General features: G+C 32.6%; 3 protein-coding genes across 7 annotated transcripts; 2 read left to right on the plus strand and 1 right to left on the minus strand.

Moving 5' to 3' along the window:
• Positions 1-741: 741 nt before the first annotated feature.
• LOC126655787 (serine/threonine protein phosphatase 2A 57 kDa regulatory subunit B' theta isoform-like) lies at positions 742-5353 on the plus strand. Of its 2 annotated transcripts, none has more exons than XM_050350085.2 (3): positions 742-979; positions 1149-2824; positions 4495-5353. In XM_050350085.2, the coding sequence occupies exons 2-3, from the start codon at positions 1607-1609 to the stop codon at positions 4852-4854; spliced, it is 1578 nt and encodes a 525-aa protein (XP_050206042.1). In that variant the 5' UTR covers positions 742-979; positions 1149-1606; the 3' UTR covers positions 4855-5353. The 2 variants fall into 2 exon arrangements, with proteins under 2 accessions (XP_050206042.1, XP_050206044.1); XM_050350087.2 differs by having other exon boundaries at positions 1161-2824.
• Positions 5354-8225: 2872 nt separating this feature from the next.
• LOC126655233 (serine/threonine protein phosphatase 2A 57 kDa regulatory subunit B' theta isoform-like) lies at positions 8226-11720 on the plus strand. 4 transcript variants are annotated; one of them, XM_056106488.1, is made up of 3 exons: positions 8226-8294; positions 8522-10027; positions 11081-11720. In XM_056106488.1, exons 2-3 carry the CDS (start codon positions 8807-8809, stop codon positions 11510-11512), a joined length of 1653 nt encoding a protein of 550 aa, XP_055962463.1. In that variant the 5' UTR covers positions 8226-8294; positions 8522-8806; the 3' UTR covers positions 11513-11720. The 4 variants fall into 4 exon arrangements, with proteins under 4 accessions (XP_055962463.1, XP_050205262.1, XP_050205259.1 ...); XM_050349305.2 differs by having other exon boundaries at positions 8235-8347; positions 8508-10027; XM_050349302.2 differs by having other exon boundaries at positions 8235-8347.
• On the minus strand, positions 11712-15164 carry LOC126655234 (uncharacterized). Its single transcript, XM_050349306.2, has 4 exons — positions 14534-15164; positions 13458-13889; positions 12748-13054; positions 11712-12082 (listed from the first exon to the last, which is right to left on the minus strand). Exons 1-4 carry the CDS (start codon positions 15032-15034, stop codon positions 11940-11942), a joined length of 1383 nt encoding a protein of 460 aa, XP_050205263.1. The 5' UTR covers positions 15035-15164; the 3' UTR covers positions 11712-11939.
• Between the last annotated feature and the right edge of the window lie 1572 nt (positions 15165-16736).

The raw sequence follows: 16736 nt of genomic DNA on the forward strand, positions 1-16736 counted from the left end.
TAGCTAATTTGGCATTTTTTTGGGATGTTTGCTGAGTTGGAAGTGACATGGATGACACGTAGACAACAAATCCGGTTCTATTTAAAAATAGCTGAAAAAGAAACAGAATATAGCAAAATTAGCTAAATTTGGTGAGATCGAAAGATTTGACTATAACTGACACAAGACGTAAAGTTTTGACATTAATTGTAGAAAAATTTACAAAGTTTAGTGTGTATTACATTTAAAAAAGCACCAACGTTTAATTTTAAAGATTTCAAACACTAATTTTTAATTTTTGATAGTTTAAAATACAAATTAAATGTTTAATATATTTTGCTGATGTGTAAATCAAAAATATATTTTCTTAACATATTTCGACATCCATATTAGCACAAAAAAAAACTTCGAAATTTAATATATATATTTTGAATTAATATATTTTAAAAATTAGCATTTGAAATTATTAAAACTAAAAATTGTTAATGGAATTGCAAAATACATCAAATTCAGTAATTATTCGTAATTAACTCTAATATCTTTTTTAGGGACTAATATTCACATATTTTCATGTTACTAACATTTATATTAGCAAAAATATATCTAAATTTAATACGTGTTTCAAATTAATAAACATTAAAAATTAATATTTAAAACTATTAAAATTAAAAATTAACATCATTATTATAAAATAGATTAAATTCAGTAATTGTATTTCAAATTAACAAGTCTACCGGAGATGACGAGTATAAACGATTATTTTACTCGTAATCGAGTTATGAGATCAAAAAATTGAAGTTCATTAATAAATCTACCGGCCATAATTTTAACATTATTTCGCATATTTGAATCAGCTCTCTCTCTGTTTAGTAATTAATCATCCTCAACAAGACAATGATATAAACCATCTCACAGATAATTAAAACAAAATAAAAAAACTTTCTCAGTCAACAAACACCAACGAGAAAAACAAGAACAGCAAATTTGAAAATTTGACCATGTAAGTCCATACCCATCTTCAATTATGCTTTAATTTTACTTATTTGATCTCTGGGTTTGCTTAATTTTTTTTAATTTCTCACGAATTTTCAATTCAACTTGCATGTGTTTTTTTTCTGATTTTTTAATTTTAATTTTAATTTTCTGATTGGATTGTTATGTTCTGTCAGTCTTGTTTGCAGGACCATTTGGTAAAGGGAATTAATTCAATGTGGTGATTGGAAAATTTAAGTTGAAGTGGGGAAGAAATTTTTGATTTTGGTTTTTGGAATTTGATTTAGCAAGTTTTTGGTTGATCTTGTAATTGGGTTTTTGATTCTTGTTGAAAAGTTTGGATTTTTAATGTTGGGTATTTTTCTTTGTTGCTGAAGAGTGAGAAAAGTTTTGCTTTTTGGGTTGACTGAGATTGGAGAAATTAGGGTTTTCTGTTTGATTTTGACTTTGTGTGGAGTGAAGGCATAGATTTTGATCCTTGTTTTGCTAAAGTACTTTACTTCAAGGTGATTTTATGGACATGGGGAAGTTGGAATTCAGTTTCTCTTGATGAAATTGTGAATATTGTCGGATTAGGAAGTGGAAGCGTATAAAATCAGGATCGGTTGTGGATTTTTGTTTGTTTGGATAAATTATGTTAAAACAGATTCTTAGTAAGCTACCGAAAAAGTCAAAATCGACTGAAAGTCGTGAAAATGGTCGAAATGGAAATCTCGTAGCGACTGTGAATGCTGCTGCTGGCGCGAAAAGCAGTGGTTTAGGAGGTAATAAGGCAGGAAAGTTGAATGTCGCTTCTGTACCAGCTAATTCGGCTTCAGATGTAGGAAATGTTAATGGCAGCAAGATTCAACAGGGTGTGAACTCTAAGGTGAATGGGAATCTTGGGTTTTCTTCGTTTGAAGGATTGCCTGGATTCAAGGATGTTCCGAATTCCGAGAAGCAGAATCTGTTTATAAGAAAGCTGAACCTGTGTTGTTTTGTGTTTGACTTCACTGATCCTACGAAGAATCTCAAAGAAAAGGATATCAAGCGTCAGACGTTGCTAGAGCTGGTTGATTATGTAACTTCTGCAAATGGGAAATTTACAGAAATTGTCATGCAAGAGGTTATAAAAATGGTATCTCTCAATTTATTTAGGGTTCTTACTCCTCAACAGCGTGATAATAAAGTTGTAGATGGTGTTGATTTGGAGGAGGAGGAACCTTCTATGGATCTTGCATGGCCACATTTACAGCTTGTGTATGAGCTTTTCTTGAGGTTTATTGCATCATCTGAGACGGATGTAAAACCAGCTAAAAGATTTATTGATCAGTTTTTCATTATCAAATTGCTGGATTTATTTGACTCTGAAGATCCCAGGGAAAGAGAGTATGTGAAAACGATTCTCCATCGCATCTATGGAAAATTTATGGTGCATCGCCCATTTATTAGGAAAGCAATCAATAACATTTTCTATCAATTTGTTTTTGAGACAGAAAAGCATAATGGTATTGCTGAATTTTTAGAGATTTTGGGTAGCATTATTAATGGGTTTGCTTTGCCGCTGAAAGAGGAACACAAAATGTTCCTGGTTCGTTCTCTAATCCCCTTGCATAAACCGAGATGCTTGGCAATGTACCATCAGCCATTGTCATACTGTATTACGCAGTTTGTGGAGAAAGACTGCAAGCTTGCCGATACAGTCATAAGGGGTCTGTTAAAGTACTGGCCTCTCACTAATAGCTCAAAGGAAGTCATGTTCCTAAATGAGCTGGAGGAAGTATTGGAAGCAACCCAGCCATCAGAATTTCAACGTTGTATGGTGCCCCTGTTTCAGCAAATTGCTCGGTGTTTGAACAGTTCACATTTTCAGGTATTGTTTTAAAAAAATTAGCTACTTTTGCTTTAAAGTTTGCACTTGAGACATTTCTCTGCCTTAACTTGTTTAAACTTAAAGTTAAACTCTTATGTAAAGTAAACTATCTTAGAACCGTACTTAATTGATAATATTATTTGAAATTGCTATTCTTGTTCACTTGTTCTGACTGCAAAGAGAAGTCTGCAATTTTAAGTCCGACATCTTTTTATTACTACATTTTTTCCTCTCTTTTCTGTACGTCTGAAGTTTTGACAAATTTGTAATGTATGCTTGCTCTTGTATGTCTGTCGTGATCTGATATGTTCTTCCTAATCCTGCACTTATTTTTATCTATATGGATGATTGATTTTAAGTCATGTGAAAGTATTATTACTAAGTCTTAAATATTTGGGATTTGCAAGATTATTTTTGTGCGTGTGTGCATTTATGTGTTTGGTGTACATTCAAGTCTCCATATTAGCATTCTTGTGCGGGAATTCATGTTTATTGAGTTCTCGTGGAAGAGAGACGAAAGCACAAAGTTATCTATGTTTTTCTCTCTTGAAACAGCAATGGAGTTCTTGAATAAATACAAGTATTCCATATACAATTTTCTATATCATCAGTGAAGTCGACTGGTGGAAAGCTTCATTATCACATTGTTGGAGAGCATCAGAATAGTTCAAAGCTGAATATTTTGATGCTTCTCTTTGTATAGAATTTAAAAAAGATGTGTCATCATGTTGAGCTACTCATTGATTGCGATCTCGTGCTACAAAGCCCAGAGGAGAAATGCTTTAGTATCAAGCTAAATTGATCTACGGGCAAAATGATGGTCTTGGTTCATGAGTCTTGAAGCTATATTTATAAGAATGTCTTCTTAGGAACATACATAGAGACCAAAAAAATGAGCTTCTCACTGAAGCTATAGTTTAGGCTGCCATTAAATGGTAAGGGAACTTGAAAATTCTTTACATGGTAGTCAGAACTGGAGACATATCCTGTTTATATTCACATCCAGTTGTCATCTTTTTCCTTTTCTTTTTATTCCTGGTAATATATGTGTGGCACTACCAGTAGTAAGAACAACTATATGACAAAGTCGAGAATATAGGCCTTTCTGGTGGAACAGAAAGAGGCTATATGGCGTGCAAAGACTTAAATGGCTTTTGCTTTTTCTGTACAAGTTTTTTGGTTTATATTCGCTAGATGGTTGAAACTAAAACAGAAATCTTGATAATTACATTTCCAAGAAACCAAATGAGACTTTTTTTGTCCCGTATGTTAGGTAGCACGGACACTTTGTTAAATCAACGTGTCCCGTTTCAGAAATGTTTTGGACACGAAACTTCATTATTTACATGGAAACCTTAAAATAACATCGTTTTGCCGTGTCCGTGTCTGTGCTATATGGTGGACCATAAAGGCCAAAATAAAGGCAAGTAGAATATAATCACATATTTTTCTATATTCAGATGAATTTTTAGATTTTATGTTCGCTACTTTGAGATGTGAAGTAATTATTATGGAAATATCTCCCATATGAATGAGAAGTTCCCTACTTTATGCAGCTAATATTTTGTTTTCACTGTGGTATTTACTTGGTTATATCATTAGATGATAGCTTTCTTCTTTTACCTTCTCAATGTCTAAACCACATATGTAATTGATGGTTGCTATTTCAGGTGGCAGAGAGAGCATTATTCTTGTGGAATAATGATCATATTGAGAGCTTAATTGTACAGAACCGTAAGGTTATTCTGCCTATTATCTTCCCTTCTTTGGAAAAAAACGCTAGAAATCACTGGAATCAAGCCGTCCGTAGCTTGACTTTGAATGTCCGCAAGATTTTTGATGATCTTGATGCTGAGTTGTTCAACGAATGCTTGCTTAAGTTTCAAGAAGCAGAAAAGAAAGAGGATGAAACTAAAGCAAGAGGTGAAGCCAGATGGCGACGTTTAGAAGAGCTTGCTGCCCAGAAAGCTCCGAGCAACAAACCGGTCTTTATTCCTAACAAATCAGCCTCTCTAGCCTCTTCAGGTTAGCAAAAAGTGGATGCTTTTATTTGTATTACCATGGACCGCAAATTTATTAAGGTGCTTGAATGCGCACACCCTATGTTCAGTCCTGGGCCGATTACTAGATCCCAATAAGCATTTTGTAAATGGATCCCCGTGCTATATTTCTACATAGAGAGATGCTTTTCAGTTTTTAGAAAGAATTTCATAGACAATCTCTCTATTATATAGTTCAATGAGGGCGAATGATTTCAGAGCGTTAAGTAAACTAGAAATCAAATGGTTGAAGTCGAGCATTAGTTAATGTTGCCGAAATCTTAGTTTCTTTTTGCAGAAGGATCAAATTTACAAAATCTTCTTCCATGATTGGTATGTTCCTTTTGTTTCGATCTCCTTGGGGTGTAAATTTGCGTAAGTTTTATTGTAAACCGATGTTTGTGTTTTGGATCAAAAAGGCAGCCTGGAAATGTAGATTGAAATATTATGGCTTGGAGTTTTAATATCAAATTACTTCTCTATGATGAAATTGTGGACTTACTTGGTTTATTGCTCTCATATAGATAAGTTTTATTGCAAAAGGGTTCCTCATGAAGGTGCTTGATGTCAGCTTATACATGGGTAATTTTCATCTACAGTCCCTGAACTTTCGTCTTTTTTTCCACCATGTCTTTTTATTTCAATTTGTAATCGTAAAAAATTTCATTTTTCAATGATATGAAGAAAAAAAAGTTCCATGTTGCCTATTGTATAGCTTTTCCGTCCAAAAAAAAAAAGACATGGACGTCTACAATGCAACCGTCTAGCCAATGGAAGTCACGAATGTAAAAAACATGTACGCTGGTGATATTGTTTTTGTTACCAAACACCATTGATGGTCGCTAAGTATATTTTTTTTGTATCCGTGACTTCCATTTATCAGACCGGCTATATTATAGATGTGTAGGTCAATATTTTTTTTGATATAAAAGCTATAAAATGGATGATACTGATTTTTTTTGTTATATCATTTAAAAGTCATGGATTTAACGGCTACAAATTGAAAAAAAATGAAAGTTCGGCGATTGTGGTTGAAAATTACTCAATCTACATAAGTAGTATGATTGTGCTTCTACTATATGTTCAAAAAGTTGTGTGATTTAAGTGATGATTGGATTTGGGGATTATTTCACTTCCAATGATGATGTCCATGCTTTATTGTCTATTCCTACACAAGCTTAGCACCAACTTCACCTGCCTAGCATGGCTGGATTGGGGGCTACCATAAAAATAAAAAGAGTCGATTTCCATCTTTGATAAAAAAAACTATGTTTTTTTTTAAAATCAAATATAATTAATATCGCATTATATCATTTCCATTTTAATCAATCCCTGAAAATGATTTAAAATGCATGTTTATGATGAGGTGGCGAGTCAAAAAATCTCGATTGTAATTAACATCGACTACATGATTATATTTAATCAAATCGATCCATGTCCTTATATAAAATATCTCATCTTTAATTCAATTTCAAGAGTTACATTAAATTGAAATAATACAATATGATTTTGGATATAATCCAGAGATCATTAAGCTTTTTTTTTTTTAAATTCTTGTGAATAAAGTCAAATTAATATGATGGTTAATATTTGAAATGTTTTCAAATGTACTAATTAGATAAATTTGATGGATATTACATAAAATACTTTAATTGTTCTAAATGTCTAGTTGACCTTGCAAAAGACAACATAAAGTCTTTTAAATAATTCCAAAATTTATACAGCAAAAATAAATTAGTTTGGGGCATTTTCTATGTAATACTGTACGACTTACCAAAATTGCTCGATTGTAGTATATCCCATAAGTAGAAATTTGCCATTCAATTTGCAAGCATGACAATTAACTCAATTTTAACTTTTCCATTAATTCTTTTTTTTTTTGAAAGAACTTTTCTATTTATTCGATCCTTCAACTTATCCATTTTTATAAGATAATTGATAGAAATAACTTATGAACTAATTTTTTATGAAAAATCGTCCAAAATTAAATATATTAACACTATAAGAGGTTTAATTGGTAAAAATAAAATTCAGTCTAACTTATGAACTAATTTTTCATGAAATTTCTTCCAAAATTAAATGAAAATTAAAACATTTCTTCTAAAATGTAATGAATAAAAAATGATTACAATTAGCATGATATTTGTATAAATAATTTTTTTATTTATATGATAAATTTTTAATAAAAATACAATTAATAAAATTTTATTTAAGCGCTTGTAGAAAAAAATGAACTCCCCAGTTTAGTAGAAAATTATCCAATTTTTACACCATTTAAATTATAGTTTATTGGTAAATCAATTAAAAGAGTCAACTAATGGAAAAGCTATTAGTAAATTACTAAATTTAATAAAATCTATATTTGTCAAAGTTATGAGAGATTTAATTAGCTTGACCTTTTCTGAAATTTTTAGTAATTAACACTAGATAAAAACATTAAACCAAATCAAAATATACCCTTTTTAAGCACAATTTGAAGTTTTGAATTATTGCACTGTACCTATCCAAAAAATAGTTAAAGAAGATAAGGAAAAGGACACAATAATAAAAAAAAATTCTTTCAACAAACAAAATTTTTAAGAATAAAAAATGACGCGCCTCTTAAATTTATATCTCGAAATAAAATAAATTTATATTAACTTTTTTAGGTCAATTTATTATTCAAACTTTTTTTCTCAGTTAGATCCTCAAAATCTCTTAATTTAAATCAAGCAATTTCTTCATATGCGTGATTTATTTTGGATCTAATTAACTGATAAAATAAAAGGTGACTTATTGACCAGAAAAGCACAAATTTAAAAATTTAATTGACCTTAGAAAAATTAAAATGAACTTATTTGAACCCGATATACAAGTTTGCGGGTCGTGTAGAACCTTTCTCCAAGTTCATAAGCTGATGTTTAATTTTTGAATAATTATACAACGCAACGGTTGCGCCACGTCATTCGTGCAACAAACCAATAAGGCGTTAGTCATGTGCAAATGTTTAATGATAAAAAAAATACTCCCTCCGTCCCACTTTAGAAGTCCCATTTGACTTTACACACAGATTAAGAAAACATTAATTATTCTTGTCTTTTCATGTTTTTTCATGTTTTGCCCCTATTAATGATAGTGGAATTTTCCATAGAACTCTTTTAAGATAACTAAAATAAGGGTAAAATAGGATATTCAATGGAAAAATATCCTAAAAATAATAATGAGACTTTTTAAATGGGACATCCCAAAATGGAATATGGGACTTCTTAAACGGGACGGAGGGAGTAAGTAATAAATAAAGATTCCCTATCGCAAATGATTATTGGCTTGTTGTAAAATTGACGCGGCACATCCGTTGTGTGGGATAAACACTCTTAATTTTTTGTTGTCGGCTTTTCTGGTGTAAAACTCTTCTAATGGGTTCCATTTACTTAGTGTGAAGAGTGAAAAAGGTGTCTGCTTTAGCCACTTTATATCTGTGTGCTTGTGTTTCAAGTCTGTTTATGTTAGTATATCAAACATTCTTATTTCCTTTTTAAATCTTTTCTTAGATTTGTTTCATATCATTTCAATTGTTTCTTTTATTTCAAGTAATTTTATTTGTGTGTTCATTTTAATAAATTTCATGTAATTTTGGTGTCAGATATTGTCTGATAATAACACAGTTTTATTGTTTCAGATTACACCCACCCAGATCCTATTTCTATCTGTAACTCAAAAGATAGAATCTTTCTGCTGTTTCTGCATCTGGGCTCTTCAAAAGACAGAATCTTTCTGTGTTCTCTTAGTTCTAGCCAGGTAGTGATTTATGTGTATAACTGTGTTTGATTCACAGTATTGGATTGGATTTGTTTATATGGTTTGTAAGAGTAGTTGTCCTTTTAATGGACTAAACTGTGGTTTAGAAATAAGCACAACTGATTTTTGTAGGAGTTTTAATCATTGTATGTATAGAGATTGAGTTATGATTAAACAAATACTCGGTAGGCTTCCTCGGAAGCCGTCGAAATCATCGGATAATCGCGAATCTGGTGATTCGTCTCCGCCTTCTTCGGATACTTATACTAGTTCTAGGAGTAGTGATCTTGTGATTAATAGTCCTGTAAGTTTAAGCAATACGTCCGTTCCGGTGTTTGATACGTGTGTTTCGGGTTTAGGTTATAGTTATGGAAGTAACACTAACCAGATAGTAAACTCGGAACTGAATGGAGATTCAGGGGTTGCTTCTTACGAGGCTTTACCGGGGTTTAGGGATGTTCCCAGCTCGGAGAAGCAGAATTTGTTTATTAGAAAGGTGAACATGTGCTGTGTCATGTTTGATTTCACTAATCCAACTGAGCATTTGAAAGAAAAGGAAATCAAGCGGAAAACGTTGGTTGAGCTTGTGGATTATGTTGCTTCTGCAAATGGGAAATTTACGGAAACTGTCATGAAAGAAGCTATAAAGATGTTGTCAGTGAATTTGTTTAGGCCACTTATTCCGCAGCCCCGTGAGAATAAAGTTTTAGAAGCCTTTGATTTGGAGGAGGATGAACCTCTGATGGATCTAGCGTGGCCTCACTTGCAAATTGTTTATGAATTCTTTTTGAGATTTGTCGCATCTCCTGAGACAGATGCAAAGTTGGCTAAGAGGTATATTGATCATTCTTTTATTCTCAAGTTGTTAGATCTTTTTGACTCTGAGGATCCGAGGGAGAGGGAGTATCTTAAAACAGTTCTACACCGCGTCTATGGAAAATTTATGGTGCATCGTCCATTTATCCGGAAAGCTATCAATAACATCTTCTTCCGATTTATTTTTGAAACAGAGAAACATAATGGTATTCCAGAGCTTTTAGAGGTTTTAGGGAGTATAATCAACGGGTTTGCTGTGCCGCTAAAAGAAGAACATAAATTATTCCTCATTCGGGCACTAATCCCCCTGCACAAACCAAAATGCTTACCAATGTACCATCAGCAGTTATCATTCTGTATAACACAGTTTGTGGAGAAGGACTGCAGGCTTGCTGATACTGTTATTAGGGGTCTATTAAAGTACTGGTCAATTACTAATAGTTCTAAGGAAGTGATGCTCTTAAGTGAGTTGGAGGAGGTTTTGGAAGCAACCCAGCCAGCAGAATTTCAAAGATGTATGGTACCACTGTTCCATCAGATAGCTCGTTGCTTGAGCAGTTCGCATTTCCAGGTAATAAACCATACAGATTCAGCAAAATTTAATCTCGAGTTGCATGCATCAAAATTTTACCATGTATCGTCTTGGTTGGTTCCTTTTTGAATTTCTCGCATATTAGAAATTGAAAACCAGATTTTCAGTTCAGCTTCTCTGTGTAGCTGTTATATGTTACACTTAATATTGCTGAGATGCTGAGTCTCATCAGCCAACGGAAGTTTTTGATAATATTTTCAGTTTTTATCTAGCTATTGGCAATTGGATATGTTGAGTCAGTATGATTAAAAAGACTTGGCTTAGTCATTTTTTCTTGGATTGGTTCACCGACTTAAATAGATATATTGATATTTACATTTGATGCAGCATGTCTGAAATGTAAATAAAGCAAGAAAAATATACCTTTGTCTGGCTTGGAGGTTCATATAAATATGGATCCTGAGTTTGGAATGACTGGAAAAAACTTAGGCTGCCCTATGGTCGTCCTACTTTTTACTATTCTAATATTAAAAAATTAGCTAGTGTGAAAATGTCGATTCTTTGGTGGCAAATTGTGAAACATTTATTGGATGAACTGCATGCTGAGAGGATAAAACTGTTAGTTTTACTTGATTACGATCTGAGACGACATGGATTACGGCAGATTATGTAGCTATAAATGTCTAGATTTGTGTAATTAGCATGACGAAACCGACTTTATTGTGCTGTATTTAGAAAGTTGGAATCCATTGGCTGGTTAATTCTTGGATTTTAAAAGATCGTGCATGAAGTAACTTTAGTCATTTATACCGTAGAAATCGTGTTAAGTGTTTCCATTGTGCAATTGATATGTAGACATGGATATTGAAGTGAATTATAGTTGATTGTTGATCATAGAGGTTATTATTCTTGTTAAAGACCTGGCATTGACTACATGGTGTGTAGTTGGTGTCATACCGCATACGGTGTCATACAAAAAAAGGGGATGTGATTGAGATAGTGAAGTTATTGCTATGTAATTGCACTATTTCTAATGTATCATCCATGTGATTCCATTTAGTAGTTACAAAGTTCCACTTAACTGTTATTCAGGTTGCAGAAAGGGCTTTGTACTTGTGGAACAATGATCACATTGAGAACCTAATCAGACAAAACCAGAAAGTTATACTGCCCGTAATCTTTCCTGCCTTGGAAAAGAACGGAAGAAACCACTGGAATCAGGCTGTACAGACCCTAACTCTTAGCGTTCGCAAAATATCCGGTGATGTCGATCCTGAACTGTTCGAAGACTGTTTAAAGAAATTTCAAGACAATGAAGCGAAGGCAGAGGATGTGAAAATGCAACACGAAGCCACATGGAAGCGCTTAGAAGAAATGGCAGCAACTAAAGCTTCCAACTCGGATCTTGAAGAAGTACCTTGTCGAAGTCCTGACAATCAACGTAAACTTCCGATAGCATCAGAGACGTTTGCCCGCGAGAACAACAATGATACAGTTGGAGCAGGAGACATTCCGGATTTATAATTAGTCAGTTTGGTCACTTTGTAGTTGATAGTGTAATGTCTCAAAAGGAACTATAAATTAGTGGTGCCTTTAAGCGCTCATCATTGAAGATGCTAGTTTTGACTTCATTTCTCATGTGTTTGATACGCATTGTACAAAAAGATAGCAAAACTCTTGTTGGTGTGATATTTATGGTTTAGTGAATAAAAAAGATTAATGCTTGTGCAAATACATTGAGATTAATTTAGAAAATGTTATTCCGATCTATAAATTTGTATCGTAGAAGTAAATAGAACTCTCGGTTTCTTCATTCTCTGTTACAGATTGTATATATTCACAGTTGCTGTGCCTAAACTCATTTTCATTACAATGATTCTGTAGAAAGACTGTTGCTCTCTAAGCTCTTGCAACTGCCGAGCGTATAGAAAAACTTTTTGTTCGGAAACTCTCATTTAGAAGCAAAGACTATAGTCTTTCCGAGCACGAAAGTGATGAGAGTGAGTTGGATGAAAAAGATTGTGTTAATTAAGCCACGATCAACAGTCCAACCAAATATGGTGATTCCTCCAGGATTGTTTTGCAAGTACATCACTGCATAGATCAACATGAAATCTAACAATTAAAAAAATGGTCAACATGAAAACTAATAATTAACAGAATATTAGCAATATTTGGCGGAACCATAAAATCAAGAGAGAGGACAAACTTATAGAAAAATATTAGTTGGGAAGTGGGATGGAGGAGAAAAAAAAAGATCAATGACTGTTTGGAGGCAGATTAAGACAGATAAAAGAAACAAAATATCATATTGTCAATAGTCGAGAGAGGCGTAAGGGGAATATGTAGCACGGACACTTGGACACAGGCACTTCTCACCATATTATGTTAAAGTTTCCTATGTTAAAAATGAAGCTTTTATCCGAGATGCTAAGTGACCGACACATTTCTGAAACGGGAAACATTAATTAAATGAAGTGTCTGTAATACTTAGGAGGAAGCCGATAGCGGGAGATGGCCGCTCACCCTGCCCCCACCTAGTTCCACCCTCGGCAAGAGGTTATGCCTAGTGATTGTCTAAACAGCATTTGAGCAAGTTTCATTGCAGAACCCTAATTCTACCTATAACCGCATTTCTCTTTAGACATGAATGAGCGGCATGTGAAGTTCACTAGATGACATCTAACTAATATATACGACACTGTTTCTTGATGTTTGATTTAGAAAAATAGTAGAAATAAGATCATACGTAACCGTACCAAAGGATTGTCTTCTGTGGTAAGATGACATATAGGATACCAATTGAGTGTTAGTAGGCATTGCAACATAATCCATAGACTCCAAATCACTTTCAGAATAAGTTGTGCTTAGCGAGTTGTGCGAATTTACAGTTTCCAAGCTCCCTGAACTGTATGAAACTCGTAAATGCGATGAATCACCTGAACCACATGTCGCTAATGCGTGCCATCTACTAACTACTGAAGCGATTCTTTGTGCTCTATGCGATATTTTAGTAGCAGCATGGAGACACAGACTAATGCCAACTACTTGGACGACTGAAGATACCTGAAAAGTTCAAGGCATTACCAAGTTAGCGAAATTGAGATCATTAGGAGGCAAATATGTTGCACGTTAATGGAAATGCTGAAATAAGAAAATGCTAAAACTGTATTGTACGGAAACAGAAATATTGAAACAAGAAAATGCTGAAATGGAAAACAATGAAATGCCATTTTTACAAGAATAAGTTATAAATATAAAGTTTCAGAGCCTCGAAAGCATTTCCCAAAACGGAAACAGAAACTTTGAAACCTAGTACTCGACTAGTTTCATGCAACATAAGGAACTAAAACCTGCAATGGAACATTCGTGCAAAATGTAAACCTTAATCATTAAAATGCACAAATTTAGTTTTGCAAAAAAACTAAGAAAACATTGTCAGAATTAGCTACAAAATGCAAGACTTAACTGCAAAATCGCCTCCATTGATCACGGTAATAATTCCGCTATACCCTGTAGTTTGAAAAAGAGTCACAATTTGACTAGCTGTGACAGAACAGAACTGCAGAAGAAGAAAAATGCGGAACCTATGGCTTATCTTTGACAGGTGATAACGAAGACGAATATGCTCCTCTATAAATAGTAAAACATCGGATTCTCTTTCCAAGAGCTTTTCATAGTCATCGAAGTGAATAATTTGCAAATTGCAGACCAGATGAAAGATAATGCTGGCTGTTAAAGTTATAGTACTCACATAACTCCATGAAACAATCAAACCGAACAAAATAGCAGCAGATAACCACCGAGACTCGTGTTTTACGTACGATATACGAATCACCTCTCGCACAACTTTGAGGATGAAACATGGCAGTGACCAGACGATCAGTAAACGTAAAGAATTCTGAAAAATAAATCCAAACAGCAATGTTTCGCATCAGAAAGATGGAATGAAACCAATTTTAATAATCGGAACTGATTCAGAGATCTATATCAGCTACATAATAGGCACTTTTGAACTGTTATTAATTTACTTCATTAAAGTAAGATTTCCCTTCATTGTTTTGAATTCAGACAGTTCAATTCCAAAATTTCAAGGATAAGGTGTCCAAAAGTTCAAATAATTTACCCAAAATAGCATATTGCAATCAAATCAAGCAAATAATACTAAAAATGGCAAATAGGCCCAATTCTACTTCTAGTGGAGTTTGCATATATAATTCAAATTCGAGTGCATTCAATATTTATAGGAGTGTAAACGAGCTGAGTTACTCGCGAGTTATTCATAATCAACTTAAAAAATTCGAGTGGAGCTCAAGCTTACTCGAATTTAATCTCGAGCCGAACTTCATTATCAAATACAAAAGCTCACGTTTCCTCTAAGATTTATTAAATCTTATTATATTGACTATTTACACTTCTAAATTTAGGTAATTTTTTCTTTTGAAAAGCTAAATTTAGGTAATTAAATGCACAATTATTGTAATTAATTCTTAATATCAATTGACTATTCTAAAAATTTAAACAGAGAAAAACCAAGAAACAAACCTTAATTTGCTGAGCATATTGATGACTAAACCGCCCCAATATAAGAGAATTACGGCGGTCCACAAATATAAATTTTCTAACACCATACTTGCGGATATTACGAGAAATACAACCCAAAGAAACCGCAGCTAAACAAGCCTGCGATGCAACAATTTCCAGCTCAAAATCTTTAATCTGATACTTATCACACCCAGAACATTTCGGCAGCTCTAGAATGATCACCGGAAGCAACACTCCGATCAAAACAAAAACTGTCCAAGAAATAAGATAACTTGGGACAGAAGATTGACTGAAACCAAGAAATGTAAGCAGTAGCTCTAGCCCTGCTATTGACTGATCAACGTCGGCTTCTTGGTCTGGGAGGTGGTGGTTGTGGTGGTGGTTGAGGTGGTTGGTGTTGTTTTGAAGTGGTGGAGGCGGCGGAGGAGACGGCGGAGGAGGAAGGAGCGGTGTCTGAATTTGAGGTTGTTGGTGTGGTGTTTGAGTGTGAGAATCTGCCATAAAAAATAATGTTTGTTGGTTTGTGTTTAAATGAAGAATGGAAAATTATTTGAAAGTGGGAGATGATGTTTGGTTAATAATTGTGGTTCAAAAGCTAATCAAATAATTCTCAGTGGCAACCTTCTTGTCTCTCCATCTGTCTTCAATAATTTAATCATTATGTGAATAATTGCTTTATGGTTAGCTTCAAAGGAAATAATTTAATATTTTGATAAATAAATATTTTAAAATTTTAAAATAATTGTAAATAAAAGAATAAATTAAAATTATTATAAGGGCCTCGTATGTCATAATTCACAGTTTGATACCTCTTGTTTGAAAATTAAACGATTTGGAATCTCAGTTTTAAATTTGTAAACACTTACAACCTTCTTTTAAATACATGTATCAAATCGTTAACGGAATTAAATATCAAATATCAAATCGTTAATATAATTGAAAGTGAGGTATCAAATCGTTAACATAATCAAAAGTGAGGTACCAAATTGTTTGAAAGTGAATGCCAAATTATTAGTGGAAATAACATAAGTCTCTAATTATTGATGGAATTGAAAGTGAGATATCAAATCGTTTTTTTTTCACACAAGATACCGAGCTATAAATTATGAAAATGTGAAAGGTCTTAAAATAATTTTCTCTGAATAAAATCACCATATATAAGTTTTAACTATTATTTTATAATCTATTATTCTAATGTTAGTGAACTATTCATTTCGTAGACATTGGTCATTTGCTAAACTATGTATATCTTTCGATCATTTGGTTGTTTCTCTATTTTATTATTTGATAATTATTTTCATTAATTTGTGTTTAATTCCATCGCACATAACCTCACAACATAAAATTTGAGATATTGATCAGTTTGACTGTATGCATCATAGGTAAAGGGTATAAATGAGTCGAGTCAGGTCGAATGTTTGAGAAGATTAAAATTGACTCTTTTATATTCGAATCTAGTTTCATGTTTATGTATGGAGTATTTCTCCATCTTTTAAAAGCTCATGAATTTAATGAGTTTATTTAATTAATAAATTAAAATTAAATTATTTAATTATTTAATAAAAAATTAAATACTATATTTTTTATATATAAATAAATTTAAATATCTAAATTAATGTTTATTTTTAATTAAAAATAGGTAAATTGAATATTTTAAAGTTTAAAATTAAAATAATACTATCAAATTAACATATAAATATATAAACAAGTTTACTTGTAAATTTTTGAGTTGAGTACCACTCAAATTAGATTAAACACATATATTAAATGAGTCTTAAAAATTTAAAATTAAATTAATCGAGTCGAATTCGAATTCGAATAGCTCGTAAGCAAAATTGACTCTTCCAAAAAAAGTGGGGCTGAATAAAAGTAATGGTTGTGTTGTATGTGATGATGATAAGTCAGCAAATACTATTGGAAAGTAGTGAAATGGAAGTTTTTTATTTTAATTTTGTTTTGCCATTTTTCTATGAAAATGAAATTTGACAATGCAAACATTATCTTAAAATTGTTAGAAGTGCCACACCTAGGGATGAACCATACCAAAATTTCCAACAAAAAATTTATTAATTTTATTGACTCCAATTTTTAATGCACTCATGTATAAAAATAAAAGATATATGAAATTAATTTAAAAACAATATAGTAAAACCATGATAAAAAGCGAAAAAATCTAACTATTTAGCTCAATAGTAATTCAAGA

This window comes from Mercurialis annua, linkage group LG7, assembly GCF_937616625.2.
Source record: "Mercurialis annua linkage group LG7, ddMerAnnu1.2, whole genome shotgun sequence".
NCBI lineage: Eukaryota > Viridiplantae > Streptophyta > Magnoliopsida > Malpighiales > Euphorbiaceae > Mercurialis > Mercurialis annua.